Source organism: Rhizopus delemar, genomic scaffold (genome assembly GCF_000149305.1).
Source record: "Rhizopus delemar RA 99-880 supercont3.15 genomic scaffold, whole genome shotgun sequence".
In the NCBI taxonomy this organism is placed as follows: Eukaryota; Fungi; Mucoromycota; class Mucoromycetes; order Mucorales; family Rhizopodaceae; genus Rhizopus; species Rhizopus delemar.
The window spans coordinates 570,083-592,510 of record NW_027137841.1 but is presented as its reverse complement, the minus strand read 5'-3'; the positions used below and the strand labels follow the sequence as shown (position 1 = coordinate 592,510).

Genomic DNA, 22,428 nt, shown 5'->3' with positions numbered 1-22,428 from the left:
TTTTTTAGAAGGAGAGAACGAAGATTTTGATATGCCCCCCAAAAAAAAAATGTAACTCGTACGATAAACAGGATTGATCTACTGAATTCCTTTTTCATAAACATTATAACGATTTGTGAGTGGTTAAATTTCAGATTAAAGTTTTTTTCTTTTTTTTTTTTTTTTTTTTTTTTTTTTTTTTTTTTTTTTTTTTTTTCCATAAAATAAACTTCAAAATTTTTTAAATTTGAAAAAAGGGAATTTCTAGATAATGATTTATCTCAAAAGATGTATGCTTCAAATTGTTCATATTGTTCAAATTGACGCGTCATTAAGATTGCATAATTAATTTTTTTTTACAAAGAAAAGTGGGGAAGAAGATGCATAAATATGAAAACATGAGCTTCGTTTTAAAGACTAAGGATTGGATTACATATGAACAATTTATTGAATCATACATCATTTTTATATACAGTAAACAAGTGATTACAAATCTATTACTAATATTATTATAAATTTGTGTGTCATTCTTTTTTTTTCTTTTAAAAAAAAAAGGGAGGGGAAAATGATACAAATTACAAAAATAAAAAATTAAAAAAAGGTGTATGTGTTGAGTATGATTGAGAGGGCATATTCTAAGTGATTTTATTATAATTGTTGGAAATGTTTATATTCTTGAACCATCTGTTTCTTGCTGCTGCGATGGTGGAGGTTGATTATACATTGGTATAACATTATTTGGTGGACGCATATACATGTTATGATGGTATGCATTGTTTCTGTTTGACATATCTTGTTCATACATTCGTGCAGATGATTTTGAAACAGGATGATTCATTGTATAGATCTGGTGAGTGGTATCAGGTTGAGTTGGTGCTGTTGCTGTTGTTGTTGTCGTTTGGCCATAAGAGCACGCGGGTTGTGCTATATTTTTAGAAGCCATAGAAGGCACATTATTACTTGGTTCATTCGTTCGTACGATGGGTTGGTCGAATCCAAATTGCATTTCATTAAAGGAGGTAGGACTGGGAGTTGCATTCATATGATATGCGTTTGAGAATTGCGGGTGATATCCAGGGATAGGGGAGTCAAGGGACATGTTGTTGCTATCGTAAGTGTAGACAAATGAAGATACATGTATCGGTTGTCTTGAAGACCGTTGTTGCTGTTGTTGTGTATGCGTTGGAGGAGGGGCTGTCAAGATGGGTACATGACTATTATTGGTGGGTGTGCCAGGTGTACTATTAGTGGCTCTACTATAATGATGAGGATGTGGGGGAGGTGGATGATTTAGTTGAAAGATATGATCTGGCATTAGCTTATCCTCTGTAACCATTGATTCTCTGTCTTTACCCTTTCTTGACATTTTTCTTGGTGGTTGGAGCATATAGAGCTGTGCCTCGTCTGATAACGTTCTACTTCTTCGTTGACTTCTTATCAGTTGAGCTTCTTGAATAACACGCTGGTTGTGCACTTTGATATAATACGTTTGCTTTGGAATTTCAACTGGCAAGAAACCCTTGGGCGCGTTACTCCCGCTCTGTTTTGATGACCGACGAGAAGAACTGGTGGGGCTGATGCTGCTGTTATCTTCCGTCATATCTTCTCTGACCTCTGAACCATCATCACTAAATACAGTAGGCACTGGTAGTGTAGTAATATCGATCTGTGTCGTCTCACACAAAGTTTGATAGAGGGCTGTGAGTTCATGCTTAATAAACTGGGACAACTCATCGTTACCAGCCGTCAAGGTACAGATCTTACTCCAAATTTGACACAAATCATGTGTACGCTCTGTGGTGTCTCGTAGCTTTATCTTTTGTCTTTCTTCAGATAGTCGGTTATAGAAACGACGCTCGTTCCAATTTATATTTGGAAATTGTGCTTGCACTCGTGTTCTAATATCTTGAGTTGTCATGCGTAATCGAGCAAGTTCAAAAATCAAATCTGTAACTTCCTTTGGCCAACTGCGTTCGATTTCGTCTGGGCGCATCAGTTCATGATTGTGTTTACCAGCTTCTGGATTCAATGATTTGCGAAATTCCCAACGACCTTCATTTTCATACAGTACCACTCTCCAACGACAATCACATCTTTTGGAGGGCCTTTTACGCTGTGGATTTGTTTTTGGGTTGCGTAATGAGTCTGGTAGACCTTCACGAGAGCAATAAACATAAATGTTCTAAAAAAAATTAGTTTAAAGGAAAAAGGATATTTTATGTCTAGTTACCCTGTGTGTGCTTGCTTCTTGCTTTACTGTAAATCCAAATTCCGCGCATAGATCCCTACAATGTTCTATTGCCGCTGTACTTTCAGCAAAAGTGGTACCCATTAAGCGTTCATAAAATGGTTCAAGCTAACATATAAAAAGGAGGTTAAATCCTGATTATTTGAATAAAGTTTTTTTTTTCCTATATTACATATATACTTTGTTCTTCTTGTCTTTCGAGCGTAAAGCCCTGCTGCAGTTGTGCCGTATTTTGTTCGTTGTTTGGTTTTGTCGAAACTCTTTTTGTCATTTAGGGGAATCGTGTTTTGCAATTTGGTTAGAGATTTGAAATGTGTGAGGGAGTGCTAATTAGTTGGTAATAAAAAAAGTTGTGTGCGTTGGTGTTTATGTGTATACAGGGCAAGCTTGTTTTCTTTAAAAAAATACGGAATCGTTTTTTTTTTTGACTTCTATTATAACTAAAAACATTTAAAGAGTAAGTAAAGAGCTGCTACTTGTTTTTTTAATAAAGGACGATATATTCACACACTTTTAAATAGGATTGAACTAAAACACCCCTGGATGTGTATGTATTGGATTTAAAAAAAGATAAACTTTATACAAGAAGTGATATACCAAAAGTAAGAGCGAATAAGATTGGAACACTAATAAAGAAGTAAAAAAGAGAAGAGAAGAAAGAAAGAGAAAAAAAAGAATATTTAATGCCGTCGTTTTGTGTGATGCCTAGTATATGTATCTTTAAAGTTTTTTTTTTTTTTTTGCCCTTTTACTTTATATTTGAAACTTCTCCAATAGTATTCTCAAGAGGCTTGAGATAAAATTGTTGTGTCACACCAACCTATCTAACCTACCCAATTTTATTTTGACTGACAATTGAAGTTCCCTTTCTCCCCCCCCTTCGATCATTGATTAAAAAAGGGAACTGAAGGTAACTTATTTCATGTGAGCTAAACATCTTACAGTTTTTACCACGTGTAATGTCAATGCGCTGTTTCTTTTTCTTTGTGTTCTCTCTTTTAATGACAAATTTAATATAGGCTTTCCTTGTCAGTTAGTTTCTTAATGACGTACATGGTTTGGTACACACTAATTTCTTTGTACAGCCAAATAACACTTTATATTTGAATATAATTGATAAAACAAACAGAAAAGTCTAAAGCTACAAGTGATCCACTTTCATGGTCAAACTAATTGTGAAACAAATACAAAAAAACGATTGTTTATTTATTGATATGTGTGAGTATGTATGTAAGTCTATCAAATAAGCACTCATCTTCTTACTTGCACTCATGAAACATGCTCAATGATGTAAATAAAAAGAGAAAAAGATGAGCACAAGACATATTAAAGATCTCTTTTTAATATGAAGAAGGTACAACATTAATTATTGGGGAAAGAAGCCGAAACTTGACATATCATCTGTCCTCTTCATTGTTACCCAAATATACACACGATCAGCATGTGCTCCCCTCCCCCCATGTATGAATTTAGCAAAGTCCCCCTTTCTTGATTTAACGCTCCGAAAGGAACACGACAAATTCGTATGTGTGCACCCTTCTCTTTTCACTTTTTTTTATGCCTATTCCTGCACCTTCAACCAATCCCCTTTATTCACTTCTTGGTTCATCACCTACTTCCTCAATCATCACATCTTATTTACCATCCAATGCATCTCCTACAATAACCAAAGTATCAAATTATGTTTATTACGCCTATAAACCGTTGGGAATGTCATTTGGTTTTGTCAATCAAGATTCAACACTCGTACTTGATTCTCTCGACATTCACAATTCACAAACACGCGATGGATTTCAACCTTTTCAAAAACAAGAGGATCTTCCTTGTGGACTGAGGTCTGATATGCAAGGACATGAAATAGTTTCTTTACTGGGTGAACCAGATAAAAAAGGTGGTGGAGGAAGAGCAAGGACACCTTGCTGGATAGAATATTTATTTGATACAACAAGAGAATCAGGCATTGTCATTCAACTTCATGGCGTTGAATGGGAAGATCGTGAAATGGGCTGGACTAGTTTTGTACTTTATTAAAAATAACTTGCTATTCTTTTATTCTATTTTATTCACATAGCAGAAAGATATCTGGGAATAAAAAATAAAGGGTTATTTTTCCCTCGCTTTATCATTTTTGCTTTGTTTTTCACCCTTTTTTCATTTGGGCGCATAAAAAAAAGCTTGAAACAATATCAAAACAATGCCACCGTCTTCTGGCAGTATTGCATCAGCGAGTATTCCAGATATATTTATTTTGGATGAACAAAAGATTCAACCAAGTGAAAATACTGAAAAGCAGGAATTATACGTTTTACAATGGTTGGCTCAAGTTGAAAGAGAAAGCAAAATAATCGACGGGGTATATAAAGCACATGCATCAAATAAATTGAAAGCTAAATTGACTTGCAACAATAAAGGAAATCTTGAAGAAATCACAACCTATTTTAGAAAAAAGTCTATTTCGTCTCATTTCACTCGCTACAGCAAAACCGCGTAGGCCTATTCGATTTCTCATTGGAAGATGTTATATTATCTTATATACAAGAGGTGATACCAGAAGTTTGTTTGATACAATAACAGCATTGCACAGCTTAATTGGAGCAAATAAAAACATTGACAAACAAACCAAACTGTAAAAGAAAAAAAAAAAAGTAAATACTTGTCATTACTATAGAACTTATTTTTTTTTGCAGAGCTGCGATTTCAACAACAGGTGCTATCATGGGCGCTACTGGAGCAAAGGTATAAAGAAAGAGAGTTAAAGAAAAAATTTGGATACTCAGAAAACATGTTGGGTAGGTTTTATCTTTATTTGCAGAAACAGCAGCCTTATTCTTAAAAGTGATCAAGAACAGTAGTGTAGGTGTGGCAATGATAAAAAAGGATTGGGACTAAAAGGTGCTTTATGAATAGAACACCCTTCTTTTACGATTAGAGACGGTGACAGCATTCACATTATTGTTAAAAGGCGCAGGAAAGGCAGCAACGGAACAAGTGCTTAAAGACTTGATGAAACAATTAAAGAATGGATTGGTTGATAAAGCTTTAGTTATGCGAATTGCCTCAGCCCAAGTAAGTTTTGATACGAAACGCGAAACCATTGATTTTTGATTGCATTGTTCTAGTGTTTACAATCGGCTATTCAGCATGCCACCCAATCCTTTACACAACTCGAAATAGAAGCCTTATTACAACACTGTCTCAAGGCATTTGAAAACTCTACTTTCCCAGTTCGTCGAGCTGTATCATCGCTCTGTGCAACATTACTTGTTTTCACTCAGACACCAGCAACTGTAGACCCAGCTAAGCCCAATATTAGACATGCATCTACTGGGAACGAATTGGGAAAGACAGCAGATTTGATCACAAGCAAGACAACGCTCATGTCCATCGAGGAGATGCTCTCTCAGTTATCGACATCGTACAATAAGCCCAACAGTTCTCGTGAATTGAAGACGGGCTTGATCGAGACATATGCCACGTTATTTATCCTACTAGGAACTGAGTTTGTTGAAGCCAACTATAGCATAATCACAAAACATATCTTGGTTGAGATCCTAGATCACGACAAGACTTTATCAGCATCCGATAGCACTTACTTGCGAGCCCAAGTAAACTTTTTGCTTCATCATACAATCAACAAGAAGCTCTTGAGTGAACATGGACAAGCAACGGCGATTAAAATGTTGATCAGTCACTGGGTGAAAAAGTGGCCAGCCCTGATGGCGAACCAAGTTGCTCCGAGCAAACAGATCCTGCTTTGCGTTACGAATTTAATTGCTCAATTGATATGTGAGCTTGAGGGCGCATCTAACTCAATGCAAGTAAGTTAAGGAGTGAAGGATTTGTCAAGTAGTATTTATACATTTCTTAGGACATTGTGATTGAACCACTTTTTATACTCTTGACTCATCCCAGTTTCTCTGTGCAAATGGCAGCCGTTTGGTGTATTCGGTCTTTTTCAAATGCATGTCCTTCAAACCTACTACAGCTTTTACCAAAGTCTATGAATTTACTCGAAAAGGACCTGAACAACATTACCAATCCAGCCACGACGGTTAAAACGTACCTGCGTACGATCGCATATGCCTACACAACCGCTGCCGTCATGAGCGTCTTTCCAGCTCACCCAATCTATACTTCTTTTGAGCTAAGTGCACGGGCTATGTCGCTTTCCAGTCAACTGATCAAGCAGACGCACAAGGAACCCAAGATTGCCAGTGTTCAAGTCCAGGTCGCGTGGACCTTGGTAGGGTCCGTCATGTGTTTAGGTCCCAGCCTGGTCAAGATACACTTGCCACAACTTTTGCTACTCTGGAAGAGTGCGTTACCGAAGCCGACAGGAAAAGAAGTGAACTCGATCCGATCTGAACCCGAGTGGTCATTTTTGTTTCATACACGTGAATGTGTGATCAGTTCTATCTACAGCTTCTTGCTTCATAACAGCCAATCGCTTGTTACACTGGATATTGCAAAGCGAATTGCAGCACTGCTCAACAACACACTTGCGTTCTTGGCAACCGCCCCACTCACGTTTACGGCCACGACTCTGTCACCCTGCGTACCTTATGAAACAAGGCTTGTGGATCAATCCTATTGTCTCAAACGACGCATCTTTCAGTGCTTCATCACGCTTCGACCCCACCTGTCGACATACGAATCCTCACTCAACAGCTTACTCAGAAATTCGCTGATGGTCTTTCTCGAGCTCGACAAGCTCTCTCCATCCTCACGTGCCACACAGCAGGTGACAGCGACTGTGCCCGGACAATTCATCAGTGTTTGGAATATTGCTGATGGACATGGATGTGGTGTGACGAGTAAGATGCAAGGATACCATGTGGATGTTGCTTCTACTGTGGAGGATACATATGAGGAAGTGAACCGTGGGAAGGAATGGATGACAAAAGACAGATTTGAGCGTATTGAGGAACTGCTTGAACGACCGATGATTGGATCACTCGAACTAGACCCGTTCTTTGTCTATACGAATGTCTTGAGCGATAACAATCTACAGAAAAAGAAGTCGTACTCGATCCCTCAACCCGTATCCCCTTCAACGTCTTTTGTGAACGCTAGTATCGAGTTGTTTGCCACCTTGTTCTGTAACCAACCGCCGCCTATTCAGGAATCTACTTTTGAGATGATGGTCAAGGTCATCAAGGATCCAAAGCTCGAAAAGAACTCACCCAAGCGCGCGGCTGTATTGGTCAATGTGGTCGTGGGCCTTTTAGGAGCCTTTAAGAACATGGCGGCCTTGTCGAAAAAGAAGAAAAAGGAAGACATGATTGGGTTCAGTCCCAGGGCAACTCAACTCTTGCAGGAGATACTCATGGAGGTTGTCGTTCATCCAGATCCCTACTTGAGAAACGCCGCATGTGAGGCCATCGGTCGTCTGACGAACATCGTGGGCGGTACGTTTGTTGCTTCACAGATGCAGATCTTGGTGGACTTGGTCGTCAGTAACAGAGACCCGGATGTTCGAGCTGGATGTGCCTTGGCTATCGGTTACATCTACAGTCATGTAGGCGGTATGGCAGCAGCTGCACATCTCAAGACGATCGTTGGCATCTTGCTCTCCTTGAGTAGTGATCCACATCCTGTTGTCCATGCCTGGGCTCTGGAAGCGATGGCGATGACGGTCAGTGCAGCAGGCCTCATGTTTTCGAGTTATGTCAATAGCACCTTGGGGATGGTTGCCAAGCTCTATCTGAGCGAGACGCACGAGCCAGGAAGTGGGTCGATTGCGGTGAGTAATGCTGGCATGTCTGTGGGATTCACAGCCTATCAGGAATTTGGTCGGATTATTTATGAATTGATTGGTACCTTGGGACCTGAACTTCAGGCATCCTCCAAGGTGAGGGAATTATGTTTGAATATGGTCGAAGAACTCAAATTGGAACCGGATGAAAGGGTGAATGTGGAAGCGATCCGCTGTATTCAGCATTTTTTAATGTTTGCTCCCAAATACATGAACGTGTATGACCTTGTGCCTTACCTTCAGCACCAAATCACCAGTCTTCATCTGCCACTGAAGCGAGCTGCGGTGACCTGTCTCTACCAACTTGTCCAGCGTGATTCTGAACTGGTCTTTAAGGCAGCTCAACCGGGCCTAGATAACGAACTGTTCAAGATGCTGGATACAGACCCTCAATTATCTGACGTGAAGAACGTTATTCGTAATTGGCTGCAAGAAACAGCTGTAGCCGAACCTTCTATCTGGGTCAATATTACAAAGCGCATTGTCACAGGTTCTGCTGTGCCGACATCTACAAAAAATGATCCTGCAGAAGCGACATCTGCTTCTGCTACAACGAACGCTGCGGCTGAAGACCCTGACGATGATGATTTTGGTGACGATGATGCTGATGGATTTGTGGATGAAGATGATGTTGATATCACTACCACAGTGGCTGATGCGTCTGGCATGACAGCAAAGCTTTCTGTTAATGTTGAGATCCCACCACGTTGGCGTACGCAACTCTTTGCGCTTGAATGTCTTCAGCAAACGATCGAATTGGTTTCAGCAAGCGGCATTCGTGAGCATTTCGATCTCATCTTGGCACGACGACGCAGACAACAAGCTGGTCTAGGCGATTATTTGGTATTTAGAGTGCCAGATCTCATCCGTCTATCCTTCACAGCCGCCACAGCTCACGTTAATGAACTCAGATTGGCTGGTATTCACTTGTTGAGGATGGTGATTGAAAAGTTTTCAAACACACCGGATGCTGATCTGGAAGACATGCTCCTGCTCGAGCAGTACTCTGCTCAGATTGGTGCTGCGCTCACTCCTGCCTTTGGAGCCGATTCATCCTCCGAGATTGTAGCCGCCGCTGTGAAAGTGTGTGCTATTTATGTAGGCAGTGGTATCGTCAAAGACTTGTATCAGCTGGGTCGTGTGCTGAAGCTGCTTACGTCTGCGTTGGATCGCTGCAAGAAGGAATCCAAGTTGACTGGTGTAGGTGAAGTCAAGGATCTTAGTTCTCATGCCTCAGTCATGGTCAAATTGGCTGTCCTCAATGCTTGGGCTGAACTTCAGGTGGCCAGCCAGAGACAAAAGTATCTCAGACAAGTGCTCCAACCCAATCTGGCCGTGTTGTCTTCCATGTGGTTACGCTCCTTGCAAGACTATGCACGTATTCGATTGGAATCGGATATTGTTGCCTTGTCAAACCGCAGTGAACGTATTCAGACAGCTTCAAACAGTAATATTGATTCAATGTATTCTGCCGCCACAAAGGACGTTGTCTTGCCATACTACCGCCGATCTTGGCTAAAAATCATGGAGGCTGTTGCAACCCTTATCGAGTCACAATCATCGCCAATGTTGGAGGCAATATCAAAGAACCCTGATTCAAAACTCATCCAGGGCCAGCCTTCTAATCTGTTTTATGTTTTATTTGGTCTTTGCATCGAAAGCCTTTCGAGGATCTCAAGTTCGAGCGCCAAAGGCGATTACTCTACCATTCCTGTCTGCTTGCACGCACTTCGAACCTTTATTCAGCCCTCTCTTGCTGGAGAACAATTTGTACCAAAAGCTGTTTTCTTGGAGCTCATGAATGTCTTTGATCGTTTGATACGAACTGAAGGATACCGAGTTCAACTTGTGATTGTCGAAATCATCCAACGACTCACTCAAAATTACAGTACGGCATATCTCTGCAGCGATCTGGATAACATTCAGCCAGGTGTTTTTCCAGTGTCTTCTAAACTGTATTATCTCGTAAGGGTTTTGGTCAATGTTTTTTTACAAAATGTACCCAAACTCTCTAAAAAACAATCCTCTTGGCATCGGTCTGGTCAAAACACGCTAGATAATTTGGTTCTCTTGCTCAATCATTCCTTGGATGCCTTTGCTCTTCTAGTTAGTATTGCGCCCAAGATTTATAAGGTGGATCTGTTGGCAATTTATTTGTATATATTATCAGAGATTTTTGCTGAAGAAGAATTTATAAACAACTTGGCACCTCGGGCTCTTGTCTCTTTAAAATCAGTGATCCACAACTTTGAATTAGACTTGTCGTCTGACGATATTCAATCCCTGTCCAGGGTCACAGGCGCAACAGTCCATGCTCTTCTTGGTAACTTCTTTTCGTACGTATATAGAAATATTTGGTTTGAAAACAAAATAAAACTCATTTGTATTATAGATTGCAATGTAAAGAGGAACTTAAAATGACATCACAAAAGAGCCGACTTTTAGCTGCTGTATTAATCACGTCAGGATATCCTCAGGCTACTCTGCAAGATCAAGCAGGCAGAGGCCAAGTTATAAGTATAATTCAAACATGCTTAGAATCTGATAATCCAGAGGTACTTTTTCGTTTGGGAAAAACTATTGGTTCACTACTAACCTGTTTTTGTGTAGTTGTCAGCCACTGCCCATCAATGCGCTCGTAACTTTATATCTTTGCCAGAGAAGAAAAGTGACGATCAGAATTTGGCTACTCTAGGGCAAGTTATGACTAGTTCCATTTTACCTTTTGTTGTGAACCATATATTGGAAGCTAAAAAGCAAAAAGATAACGATACATCCACTATACAAACACTAAATGAGAACATTAAGACACTACTGACATTATCAAGTAGTGTTCAAGTGGACCAAAGTAAGAAAGAAAGAAAAAAAGAAAAAAAAAAAAAAAGAATATATAACTCATTTTAATGATAGAATGCTCGGTTCTTTGCATCATTCTGCCTACCCTTACAATCCTGCTTGATGATCCTCCTTATACCGGACATGAATCACCAGTCCATCATGCAACGCTAGCGCATCTGCTCTCTACTGCCACAAATATGCCTACCGTCTTTCGCGAGACGGTCTTAAAGATACCTCATCATATTCGTACCAAGTTAGAATCAGCCATGCGTTACAGCATATTGGAAAGTCACAAGCAACAACAACAACGGTTACAAGAGGAGCAGCAACGTAAGGCTGCCTTTGAGGATCAAAAGCAGCCTACGATAGCATTGAAAATGGATTTCAGTAACTTTGGATAAATATTAAAAGTATGATTTGTATGTATTTTCTCACCCTTATGAACTAATGATAATAATAAAGTAAAATAAATTATAATACACAGTATTAATAACAAGAGCCTTGAGATACTTTAAACCATTTTGAAACTTTATTTTAATAGAAAAGAGAGAATTGATATCCACTGTCTACAAAAAAGCTATGCATTGGACAGGATGTAATTTAAGAGCAGTAAGAGATCTTGCTAGAACCAGACAAGTTGACACAGACGTTGCTTTTGGTCTTGGAAGCCTTAGTAATAGAGACACTAGACAAGGAGAAGCTCTTACAGGGAGTATCGGTGGAGCAGTTGATGTTGATGATAGGGTTACCAGCAGTGGAGACAGAACTAGAAATACAAAATGAGGCACAATAAAATATATATCTATCTGTATATATTTACCCAGAGATGTTTTTGAAGGTAACGCCAGAGATAGACAAAGAGCTATCATCATTCTTGTTACAGTAAGTCATCTGGTTGGAGTCACAGTAGTGAGTGGTGACAAGAAGAGGGTTGTCGACATTTTTTAGGACGATGTTTTGGTACTTCACATCGGTCACAGAACCTTCTCCACCTGGCCAAGTCTTGATTCTTACACCATTTTGACAATTGTTACAGGTAGAGTCCAAGACACGGACCGTCTTGACCGTTTCACTCTTTCCGTTCTTACCAAGAGATCCAACACTGAAACCATGGCCACCGTTACAAACAATGTTGGATAAAGTAATGTTGGAAACACCTGAATGGATCAAGTTAAAATAGCGTGACATATAATATGCTTTTTTATTTTACCTCCGTTAATGGCAGTACAATCATCACCAACAGTTAATACAGAGTTTTTGAAGATAATACCAGAAGAGGAAGAGACATCCAAGGCGTCCGTGTTCTTGGCTGCCTTAGAGCTGGTAGAGGCAGTATTGAGGGTGATGCTTTGAAGGACAACGTTGGAGGAGCTAGTGACACCAATGTGGGCTCTAGGAGCGTTGATAATGCTGAAGCTACCAAAGTTGGAGTTCGTGGCCTTGATACGAAGAACAGTAGGAGCAGTGTGGTCGACAGCATCATACCTAAAACGTTTGATTTAGCAAAATAGCTCGACTGGAAGAAAACAGGAAACTTACCAGGCTTGACCGTTACCGTTAATGGTACCACCACCATACATGTTGATACCAGAACCTTGAATTTGAATGTAGTGATCCAGGTTTTGCCATGAAGTGCTACGAGAAGGCAACTTGATGGTACCAGCCAAGTTGATGTTGACATTGGTGAGGCCAGAGATGGTGACAACGCTTTTCAAGTTGTAGGTGACACCCTTTGTGAAAACGACCGTTCCGCCAGACTTACACTTGGTAAAGGCACTAACAATGTTGGAAGCAGAATCACCGCTAGATGAGGCGACAGTACAAGTAGTAGAAGCTGAGACATCGCTGATTCCTGCAGAGAGCAATAAAAGAGCGGCAATAGAGGAGGTTAAAGAGAGGAATTGGACCATGGTTATAAAGCAAAGAACAAGCTGTTGATGTTTTTCTCTTTTTCATGAAAAATACTCTTGCTTTTATATGCTTGAGGATTGTATGACGCGTAGTATGGATATGACAAAGACAGTTACAATTTAATCAATTTTGTTATATTGATTTTTAATACTTTAAATCATTGCACGATTTAGAAAAAAAAATCTAACCTTCTCTTTATCTAATAATGAACAAGTCAATAAAGTCTATATTTGCTAAAGTATTGCTTTTATGACCAAGTGAAAAAAAAAAAAAATAACGATCGGCATGGACCCTGTTTTCGAGAAACTAGTCTTTTTACCAAAATAAAGCAAAGAATGCCTTTGTCCTTCCAAGAGGAAAAATAAGGAAAGATCAGGATTAGCCAAGAACTACATGGTTGTATAATAACGAATCTTCCAAAAAAGCATAAAATATCTGTTTTGTATCACCCAAGTCAATCTCAGCACCAAGTTACTTTTTTTTTTCCATTTAGAGTAAATAAGATAACTAGAGTTTCTGTACTTCTTTGATCGATTGCTCATTTATTGTTAAGCTTTGAACGCTTGTTCTTCTTGTTGATAAATCAAGTTGTTGAAGGATAAGCTTTATTGGTTGTAGTTGAAATTATAAAGAAAATTTGTTGAAATATATTAATGAAGTCGAAATATTAAGGTCTTGGCAAACAAAAAAGAAACCTGATTAAATGTAACTTGCAAAAGATCAGAGTCTGTAAACGAACTTACTCCAATTGTATATAACTAAAATCTATATGAGGTTTGATAGCAATGCTCAATGCAAAGACGACAATAGGAGCAAATGGGTAGAAAGACATTACTTTCTACCTACAATTAATTTGTATACTATGAACTCAAAGCCCTTGTACAGCATTAATTGAATATTCGATTTTGCTCCCAGAATTGTTATCAGCAACCTGTTGAGTACCAACACGATCTATTGGGATCTCCTCGAACGTGATTGCTGTTGACTGTCTGGTTTGGTCCAAAGACTTGAATCATTTCAGTTTTTATTAAAACTGCTTTCATCATCTGTCTTCAAGTTTTCTTTTCTTTTGGACTCAAGGCTGTTTAACGCCTCATCGTAAAAAAGCAAATAAAGTATATCAGTTTATTGAGATCGATTTAAATGTTGTAATGGGTAATGTTTAATGGTTTCATTAAATGTTTCTCCTATTCATTAGAACATGACTTAAGGCATTACTACTACTCACTAATGTACTGCTAAAAAAGTCTATATTATAGAAATAGTGTTCAAGATCAGTTTACAAGCTTGGCCTATTTGAATTATTTTTTATAGATGTTTGCTGTTTTACGTAGCATCTTTTGGTATATTATTCAGAGTATCTTTCTTCTGGGTCTGTTCATAATAGATTACTTTTGTATTAGTCTACTATTCGAATTTGCTGTTCAAAAGTTGCTTTTAACAAGAATCTAAAACATGATTTACTGTTTCTTGCCGCTTGATTGGTGGTGTTGGTAGGCCTTGAATTCCTAGTAGATGTTGGTATTTGTTTCTTAAGAATACGTCTTGTACTAGAGGATCCATTGCTCTAAGCAAAGTCAAAAAATTTACAATCTAAAGTGACTACAAAAATGTTTTTCATCATATCAGATCAGGCTATTCGACTATAGAGTAAGATCAATTAGTGCTTTTTTTCATATGATTTTATTTGTCCATCAGCTCTAAGCCTTGATGGATTTTGTTATCGTAACTTCTTTTTTTTTTATTAAGCACCAGACTTATTCACCATTTAAAAATCAGGCTTGCATCACTACAGGAATTTAGACAAGTTTCTTTTGCACTTAAAGATAAGGAGACTGCTATTCTCTCAGATGATCTGTTTTTATATAAAGATTGCTTGGACAATAATGCATAAGCAATTTTTATATATTAAGAAGGATATTATCCATTTAAAACTTCTTGCAAGTCTCAATCCATCAGATTTTTTTATCTCAATCAATGAAACCTTTATCACACCCGGATGTTCTCTCCATGGCTGTCTATAGCCCAAACGCAAACCAAGCTATGTTCAATAATGAGCGAGATAACACGGGACTGATGTCTACACTTGTCGGGCTGGCCGCTTGCTCTTTTGGTGTATAGCACCACATCTAGTCGCGTTCTTCAGAATAGGTTAGAAGTCAATGCATTCACTCCTCAACAATAGCAGTGCAGATAGGTCTTCTTATACTTTCGAGTGCTGGTTGAACTCTTGCAAATTTTAACTTTATGCGTGGTCAAAAAATAGTACTAGAAAGTGTCATTATTGTTTATATACACTTTTAATGACTCTATCATATGGTTTACTGTGATATGCCCGGCTTACGCCTCTGTTACCATCAACTTTGTTTTTCTTTTTTGCCATCATATGAATCTGTAATGGGACCCCATGTTCAAAACCTATAGTTCACTTCATGTTTTCTTTATCTGGTTTTATGAACGCTTATCCAAGTTATTTAGTGAGAAGAAAGTCCTATTTTGCAAACGTCATTTTTCTCGTGTCGTTAAAACAGCAACAAAGATGAAGCTTTCAGTGATGTAGGTTTCTTTACGACCTCGACAAGGTCTTTTATGGTATTCTCGGTTATTTCTATCCCAATAATGACACGCAGTGCTCTTTCAAGACCATTACGCTACGGCTAGCAAGAGATATAGATGCTTTTACTGATTGATCAAAGACAGATTTGCTCACCAAAGCATGCATAGGACGATGAATAAAAGTAAACATAGATTGGCATCTTTTCTGTAAGCATTGTTGGGCCAAGATGATTCATTCTGTTTTCGGTTAAAAGAAATCTGGTAAACATACTAAGCTTTACTTTTGTAAAACAAGCCTACTCACCTTGTGAAATCAAACTTGGTGCACCAGTATTTATAATCGTATTCGACCAAGATCAAAAGGATTAATTTCACCGAATTAACTCTGACTCCTCCCTGTGTCTTTTCTGCCATAGCAAGCATTCTTGGAAACATTCAACAAAAAGAAAGGAAAAAACAAAGTCAGCAATAACGGAACCCAATGAATGCATGAACACTGGAATCATTCAAAACCAGCAAAGATAAAAAAGAGATGAAAAAAAAAATTACTTGTTTCAATAAAGTATATTGTTCTTTTGAATGTCAAAGGAGTACGTTTACCGAGACAAATGACATGGTGAAACTTTAATGAACAGCATGCTTTTTTTTTTGTGGTGTCATTTTGACATCAAAAAAAGGCAATTTGGATTGAAACTCCTTTTGATAGTTGCATTAATTTTTTTTGTTCTTGAATTTTCTTTTTTTTTTTTTTTTTTTTTTTATTTGTTTATTAATAAAATTATTTATTCACACAAAAGCCAATGTATCGATTAAGTACAAAAGCCATTCGACCTTTTTTAAAGCGTAGTCATGTAAAGTCTGTAGTTTAGATAAAACGTTATTAACCAGCTGTTAGGTTGGTGTTCTTTCGTGTGCTCGTCCGTATGGCTCCAACATCAGTGGGCCTGTGATTGGTATCGACTTGGGTACGACGAATTCCTGTGTGGCTGTGATGGAAGGCAAGAACCCTCGGGTGATTGAAAATGCCGAAGGAGCCCGTACGACGCCCTCGGTGGTGGCGTTCACCAAAGACGGCGAGCTCTTGGTCGGCCAGACGGCCAAACGACAGGTAATGAAGCGAGCGACAGGGTCAGCGAACTGACAAGGGGTGGAGTAGGCCGTAGTGAATCCAGAAAACACGATTTATGCCACCAAACGGCTCATCGGCCGTCCGTTCAAGGACTCGGCCGTCCAAGCAGACATTCCGAGCGTCTCTTACAAGATTGTCTCACACACCAACGGCGATGCCTGGGTGCAAGTGTCTGATGGCAAGAAATATTCACCCTCCCAGATCGGTGCCTTTGTGCTGGGCAAGATGAAGGAAACCGCCGAGAGCTTCTTGGGCAAGAAAGTGAAGCATGCGGTCATCACGGTCCCTGCGTATTTTAATGATTCCCAGAGACAGGCCACGAAGGATGCGGGCACGATCGCGGGTCTAGACGTCATGCGGGTGATCAACGAGCCGACGGCGGCCGCCCTGGCCTACGGTCTCGATAAGGCGGGCGACGAGACGATTGCGGTGTACGACCTGGGCGGGGGCACGTTTGATATCTCGATCCTCGAGATCCAAAGCGGCGTGTTCGAGGTCAAGTCCACCAACGGAGACACCGCGTTGGGCGGCGAGGACTTTGATTCCCACCTGGTCCGCTTCGTCGTCGACGATTTCAAAAAGGAAACGGGCGGCTTGGACCTCGCGAAGGATCGCATGGCGATCCAGCGGATTCGTGAGGCCTGCGAAAAGGCCAAGATCGAGCTGTCGTCCACGGTCCAGACGGAGATCAACCTGCCCTACATCACCGCGGATGCCACGGGTCCCAAACACATCAACCTCAAGCTCACCCGGGCGAAATACGAAGGCCTGGTGAACGACCTCATCCAGCGCACCGTCGGTCCCTGCGAGAAGGCGATGAAGGATGCCGGCATCAGCCAACGTCAGATCGGTGACGTGATCTTGGTCGGCGGTATGTCGCGTATGCCCAAGGTCGTCGACACCGTGCGCAGCATCTTTGGCAAGGAACCCAGCAAGTCGGTCAACCCGGACGAGGCCGTCGCGTTGGGCGCTGCCATCCAGGGCGGTGTCCTCGCCGGTTCGGTCTCGGACATTCTCTTGCTCGATGTCACCCCGCTTTCGCTCGGGATCGAAACCCTCGGTGGTGTCTTTACCCGTCTCATCAATCGAAACACCACGATCCCCACCAAGAAATCCCAAGTGTTTTCAACCGCCGCAGACGGTCAGACCCAGGTCCAGATCCGTGTCTTCCAAGGTGAACGTGAACTCTGTCGAGATAACAAGCTGTTGGGCGACTTTAACCTGACTGGTATTCCTCCTGCCCCCAAGGGTGTGCCTCAGATTGAGGTCGAGTTTGACATTGATGCCGATGGTATTGTGAATGTGGGTGCAAAGGATAAAGCCACCGGTCGTGATCAATCAAGTAAAAAAAATCCCTCTCTTTTTTCTTATAAAACAAACTCACTTTTCTCCTAGTTACTATCGCCGCATCCTCCGGTCTGAGTAGTGATGAGATTGACAGGATGGTACAAGAGGCTGAAAAGAATGCCGAAGCGGATCGTGCTCGTCGGGACACGATCGAAATGGCCAACCGGGCTGAATCCACCATGAGCGAAACAGAGAAAGCGATGGATGACTTCAAGGACCAGATCGATTCAGCCGAAGCCGACAGGCTAAAGAGTCAAATCGCTTCCCTCAGAGAACAGACCGTCAAGGCACAGGCGGGTGATTCCGATATCAAGCCAGAGGATCTCAAGGCAAAGATTGATGAACTCCAAACGAGCTCACTTAAACTCTTTGAAATGGTCTACAAGAACCGTGCCAATCAATCCGATCAAGGCAGTACCGATGGTCATCCTCAACAATAAATTGATAAAATAAAATGGCAGGTTAAATGTTCATCCCCCATTCGTTTTTTTTCTTTCTTTTTTTTTGCTTTTTTTTTTTTTTTTTTTTTAGCTTTTTTATTTCACTTTTTTTATTTCATAATGTCAGATTCTTTAGGACAGTTATTAAAAGAACATCACCAAAAAAAGCCAGAGATAAAGAGAAACAATGGTATTTCTTGCAATTTTCACCGCTTGGTCTTAACTTTATTGAAACAGAACAAATTCGAAAGAATGCAGTACAGGCAACGGTTGACTTGACGGATTCGATCAACAACTATGTGAATGAAGGGTTTTGATGGGTTTCTTTGAGATTGCGTCTATTGAAACTAAAAAAGTTCTTGTGTAGAGTGAACGGTATTTTTGGTAAACAAAAAGAATTGGAACAACAATCGAGGAAGCTAGCAACACAGGCTACACGCTATGTCGCCCAAACACAACAGTGGCTGTCTTTGGTAGATAATTTCAACAACTCTCTCAAGGTTTTTATTTGTACAAAGAAGACGACGTGTTGATTAACAAGAAAAAAAAAAAACAATAGGAATTAGGGGACGTGAAGCATTGGGCACAGGTTATGGAAAATGATATGAGGACGATCATGTCCACTTTAGAATTTGTACACCAAGGTAACTAAACATTACACCATTGATGATTGAAACCAACCCCACAAGAAAGGACCTGTCGAACCATAAAAAAAAAAAGAGAGAGCACACGCAATGCACACATAATAAAATCTCACCATTCACTTTTAAAATCAGCATCTTTTTTTTTTTTTTTTTTTTTTTTTTTTTTTACTTCTTCTTTTCTTTCCCTTTTTCAATGGTCGTGCCTATGGACATCACTTTCTTGGGCACAGGAAGCGCTCAACCGAGTCCAACCAGAAACCATCAAGCGATAGCACTCAGGCTGAATGGCGACATTTGGTTATTTGATTGTGGCGAGGCCACGCAACATCAATTTCAAAAGAGCCGATTAAAGATGGGCAAGATCAGCCATGTCTTTATCACGCACATGCACGGTGATCACTGTTTTGGACTGGCTCCTCTTTTGTGCAGCATGACCGATCACCTGAACCCAAACCAGGATGACAAACCAGACGAGAAACCGATCGAGATCTATGGACCCCGACCGCTTCGATCCTGGCTTCGGCAGACGCTCAAGGCGACCTACGCCAACCTGGGGCGACGGTACAGAGTGCATGAGCTGGTGACCGAAGGCGAACCCAGGGACGAGGAGACGAGCGATTCCCATGCGGACGAACTGGAGGGAGAGACGATCTGGGCTGTCGACGGTCGATTTGAGGCACTGCCGTGGTGCGAGCCCTATGAGGTCCGTGCGGCGTGGATTGAGCACTCGATTCCTTCGCTGGGCTTTGTCGTGCGAGAACCGGACCAGCCAGGCAAGCTCGACGGCCTGGTGCCGCTCTTGAAGGCGCAATCGGCCGCCCTGATCCGCCAGGGCATCCAGCAGCCGATGCGCATCCTGGGCGAGATCCAAAGGACCCACACGGCCTATGTGCTGCCGAACGGACAGGTCTTGCAGCCACCGGCCAGGCGACCCGGTCGACAGATCGTCCTCTTGGGCGACACGTGCGATCCGTCCCGACTGGCTGCCCTCTGTCATCAACCGACCTTGCTGGTCCATGAGGCGACCAATGCCCTCACCCGTCTGGACCCGGCCGAGAGTACCCTGGCCGCCATCGACGCACGCACACGGGATCATGGCCACTCGACACCTCAGATGGCGGCCACGTTTGCGAAACGGATCGGTTGCAAGACCTTGATCTTGACTCACTTCAGTGCTCGCTATCCCGGTGATGAACAACCCGAATCGTTGGCCATCATGGACGACATCCGTCGTTGGGCCGTTCAGACACTGGATGGAAGGGACTCGGATGTGTATTGTGCAAGGGACCTTTGGTCTTTTGAAATCCACATGGACCCATAAACCCCCCTTTTGGCTATGTCATGAAACACAATGAATGACGTGTGAGATGAAACAGTAGAAAATGGATTTGATTTTGTCTCGTGTGTCCCTCTACCGAGTGCAGTGGATCGACACTACAGAATAGTCTCTTTATGCATCAATAAACTCCTTATGAAACTTGAAAAAGCGTGCCTGGACTTTATCTCTCCTTTTTCCCCTTTCTTTCCTTTTTTTTTTTTTTTTTATTTTGATTGTTGATAAAGAAGAAAAAAAAGACAGGATGGGATGATGGTTTAGAAAAGAAAATGAAAGGGTAAGACAAAAGGAAAAGTGAATTGAGAAAGAGAATGAGTCTGGAGGATAACAGATTACGGGGAGAGAATGAGTTGGATTCCTTTTTTTAAAAAAGAAACCTCTCCTCTCTTCCTCCCCTCTCTTTCTTTACTCCTCACTCCCCTCTCAAGTGTCAAATAATAGATTTCATGATGCCTTTTTTTTTTCCCGCTTTCCTTAGTTCAGTTTTTAAAAAGGTACACTGATGGAGTGAATGGATCAGAAACATGTTCATGGCCAAAGGGAGAGAGAGAGAGAAGGGGAATGGTTGAAGAAGTCGACTGCTGCCATGTGAAAAAGAAGGTTTATGTCTTCACGTTGAAACAAAGACAAAAGAAAAAGGGAATTTGAACGCGTTTTAAGAGTATTTTATAAAATCAAAATAGAGAAACAGAGAGAGACTCCTTGGACATCTTCTGTTTGTCCTCCCTCCTTTCTTGTCCTTTTCCTCCTCCTCCTCCCCCTTTTTTTTTTCTTGAAAAAGTGATATAATATGGAGTTAGACTTCTTTATAAAAACAAAAAAAAAGGAACCTTAAATCCATTCATTTTCTCTCTTTTTTTTTTTTCTTTTTTCTTTCTCTCTCTCTTTTTGTACTTCACATGGAAAACTATTATCTATCCAATCAATATAAACCTGATTTTTTCAATTTTCAAATGGACAATCGACCTCATTTTCGTCATTTCAGTGCAAACGATACAATGATGAAACCTTTATTCTATTGTCAAGATAATTTATTTCAACCTCAAAAGCAAAGGTAAATGAGTGGCAAAAAAGAAGGGGGTTAAGAGAAAGGATGTTAAGTCATTGTTTATTAGAAAGCTTCGATTTGATATCATTTTGGAAGGTAAAAAAAAAGGAGTAAAAAAAAAAAAAAAAAAAAAAAAAAAACGGAGAGAAAAAAAAAAGGGAGTAAGCCAAAAGAATTCTTTGTTTTGCTCACCCTATGTTTTACAAATGTAGCCGCCACAGCCATTATGCAAAAGACAGAAGAAAGTTCAATGACTTATTTGAATCGTGGTCAACTGTATGTGATTGGATTAAATGATCCAAGTGGGTTGGATGAGGTTGTGACGAGTACGTTATCCATTGATTTTCATAATGCTTCCCATCGAAGTATATCAGAAAACTATTGGAAGTATTGGTTAACACAACAAAAGCAACCTGATGCGAGAGCTTTGGACATTGGTAATTGGAAAGAAAGAAAGAAAGAGAGTTTTGTTGCTGATTTATACTAGATCTTGGTCAATCGATTGGTATTTTGAATGTGTCTTTACCTAGTTTTGATAAAATCAGTTTTAGTTGGAATACGCGTATAGGAGCCAAGATTTATATTCGATTCAAATGTCTATCGACTGATTTCTCTAGGATCAAAGGTGTCAAAGGAATACCGTTGAGAGCTCAAATGGAAAATAGATGGGGAACAGAGAGTGAATCATGTTATTGTAAGATCAAGTTATTTAGAGACAAAGGCGCAGAAAGAAAGAATAAGGATGACGCAAAACAAATATTGAAACAATTAGAAAAAGTTTATGGCAAGTGTTTAAAAAAAAAGAAAAAATAAAAGTGTATTGATGATGTCACAGGTAAATCAAATAGTAAATCACTGTCTTTATTATATAAAGAATCATCCCCTTTCACCTTATTCTCCCAAATACCTTCTGAACCCAAACATCACACACGTATCATGACAGCACCTCAACAACAAAACATGATAAACTATCAAGACCATCTCTTCATCAGCACAAATCAATTCATGACTCCACCTCCTCTGACAGAAGAAGAAACAGAAAGTCTCTGTACTCCACTACAAGTCACACCGACTGACCTCTATTCCATCTATTTCACTCCTCCTCCTCTTCCATCCGATTATTTTTCACAACCCAAACTAGCCTGCTTTGATCAAGAAATATAAACATGGCTCTTTTTGTAAACACTCTTTCTCTTT

General features: G+C 40.4%; 8 protein-coding genes across 8 annotated transcripts; 6 read left to right on the top strand and 2 right to left on the bottom strand.

Annotated features, from left to right (window-relative positions):
* Nucleotides 1-646: 646 nt before the first annotated feature.
* Nucleotides 647-2,311, bottom strand: RO3G_15018 (uncharacterized protein; the record flags this gene model as incomplete). The annotated part of the gene is made up of 2 exons (XM_067669602.1): nucleotides 647-2,161; nucleotides 2,237-2,311. 2 exons carry the CDS (start codon nucleotides 2,309-2,311, stop codon nucleotides 647-649), a joined length of 1,590 nt encoding a protein of 529 aa, XP_067525703.1.
* A 1,473-nt stretch (nucleotides 2,312-3,784) lies between these two features.
* Nucleotides 3,785-4,258, top strand: RO3G_15017 (uncharacterized protein; the record flags this gene model as incomplete). Its single annotated transcript, XM_067669601.1, has 1 exon — nucleotides 3,785-4,258. One exon carries the CDS (start codon nucleotides 3,785-3,787, stop codon nucleotides 4,256-4,258), a length of 474 nt encoding a protein of 157 aa, XP_067525702.1.
* A 751-nt stretch (nucleotides 4,259-5,009) lies between these two features.
* On the top strand, nucleotides 5,010-10,403 carry RO3G_15016 (uncharacterized protein; the record flags this gene model as incomplete). Its single annotated transcript, XM_067669600.1, has 6 exons — nucleotides 5,010-5,016; nucleotides 5,157-5,293; nucleotides 5,347-6,045; nucleotides 6,096-7,041; nucleotides 7,192-10,305; nucleotides 10,375-10,403. 6 exons carry the CDS (start codon nucleotides 5,010-5,012, stop codon nucleotides 10,401-10,403), a joined length of 4,932 nt encoding a protein of 1,643 aa, XP_067525701.1.
* A 1,017-nt stretch (nucleotides 10,404-11,420) lies between these two features.
* RO3G_15015 (uncharacterized protein) lies at nucleotides 11,421-12,730 on the bottom strand (the record flags this gene model as incomplete). Its single annotated transcript, XM_067669599.1, has 4 exons — nucleotides 11,421-11,586; nucleotides 11,641-11,977; nucleotides 12,031-12,305; nucleotides 12,360-12,730. The coding sequence occupies 4 exons, from the start codon at nucleotides 12,728-12,730 to the stop codon at nucleotides 11,421-11,423; spliced, it is 1,149 nt and encodes a 382-aa protein (XP_067525700.1).
* A 3,357-nt stretch (nucleotides 12,731-16,087) lies between these two features.
* RO3G_15014 (hsp7-like protein) lies at nucleotides 16,088-18,203 on the top strand (the record flags this gene model as incomplete). The annotated part of the gene is made up of 4 exons (XM_067669598.1): nucleotides 16,088-16,138; nucleotides 16,183-16,395; nucleotides 16,444-17,758; nucleotides 17,812-18,203. The coding sequence occupies 4 exons, from the start codon at nucleotides 16,088-16,090 to the stop codon at nucleotides 18,201-18,203; spliced, it is 1,971 nt and encodes a 656-aa protein (XP_067525699.1).
* Nucleotides 18,204-19,040: 837 nt separating this feature from the next.
* Nucleotides 19,041-20,168, top strand: RO3G_15013 (uncharacterized protein; the record flags this gene model as incomplete). The annotated part of the gene is made up of 1 exon (XM_067669597.1): nucleotides 19,041-20,168. One exon carries the CDS (start codon nucleotides 19,041-19,043, stop codon nucleotides 20,166-20,168), a length of 1,128 nt encoding a protein of 375 aa, XP_067525698.1.
* Nucleotides 20,169-21,136: 968 nt separating this feature from the next.
* Nucleotides 21,137-21,877, top strand: RO3G_15012 (uncharacterized protein; the record flags this gene model as incomplete). Its single annotated transcript, XM_067669596.1, has 4 exons — nucleotides 21,137-21,237; nucleotides 21,299-21,327; nucleotides 21,444-21,668; nucleotides 21,849-21,877. The coding sequence occupies 4 exons, from the start codon at nucleotides 21,137-21,139 to the stop codon at nucleotides 21,875-21,877; spliced, it is 384 nt and encodes a 127-aa protein (XP_067525697.1).
* Nucleotides 21,878-22,191: 314 nt separating this feature from the next.
* RO3G_15011 (uncharacterized protein) lies at nucleotides 22,192-22,395 on the top strand (the record flags this gene model as incomplete). The annotated part of the gene is made up of 1 exon (XM_067669595.1): nucleotides 22,192-22,395. One exon carries the CDS (start codon nucleotides 22,192-22,194, stop codon nucleotides 22,393-22,395), a length of 204 nt encoding a protein of 67 aa, XP_067525696.1.
* Nucleotides 22,396-22,428: the final 33 nt, after the last annotated feature.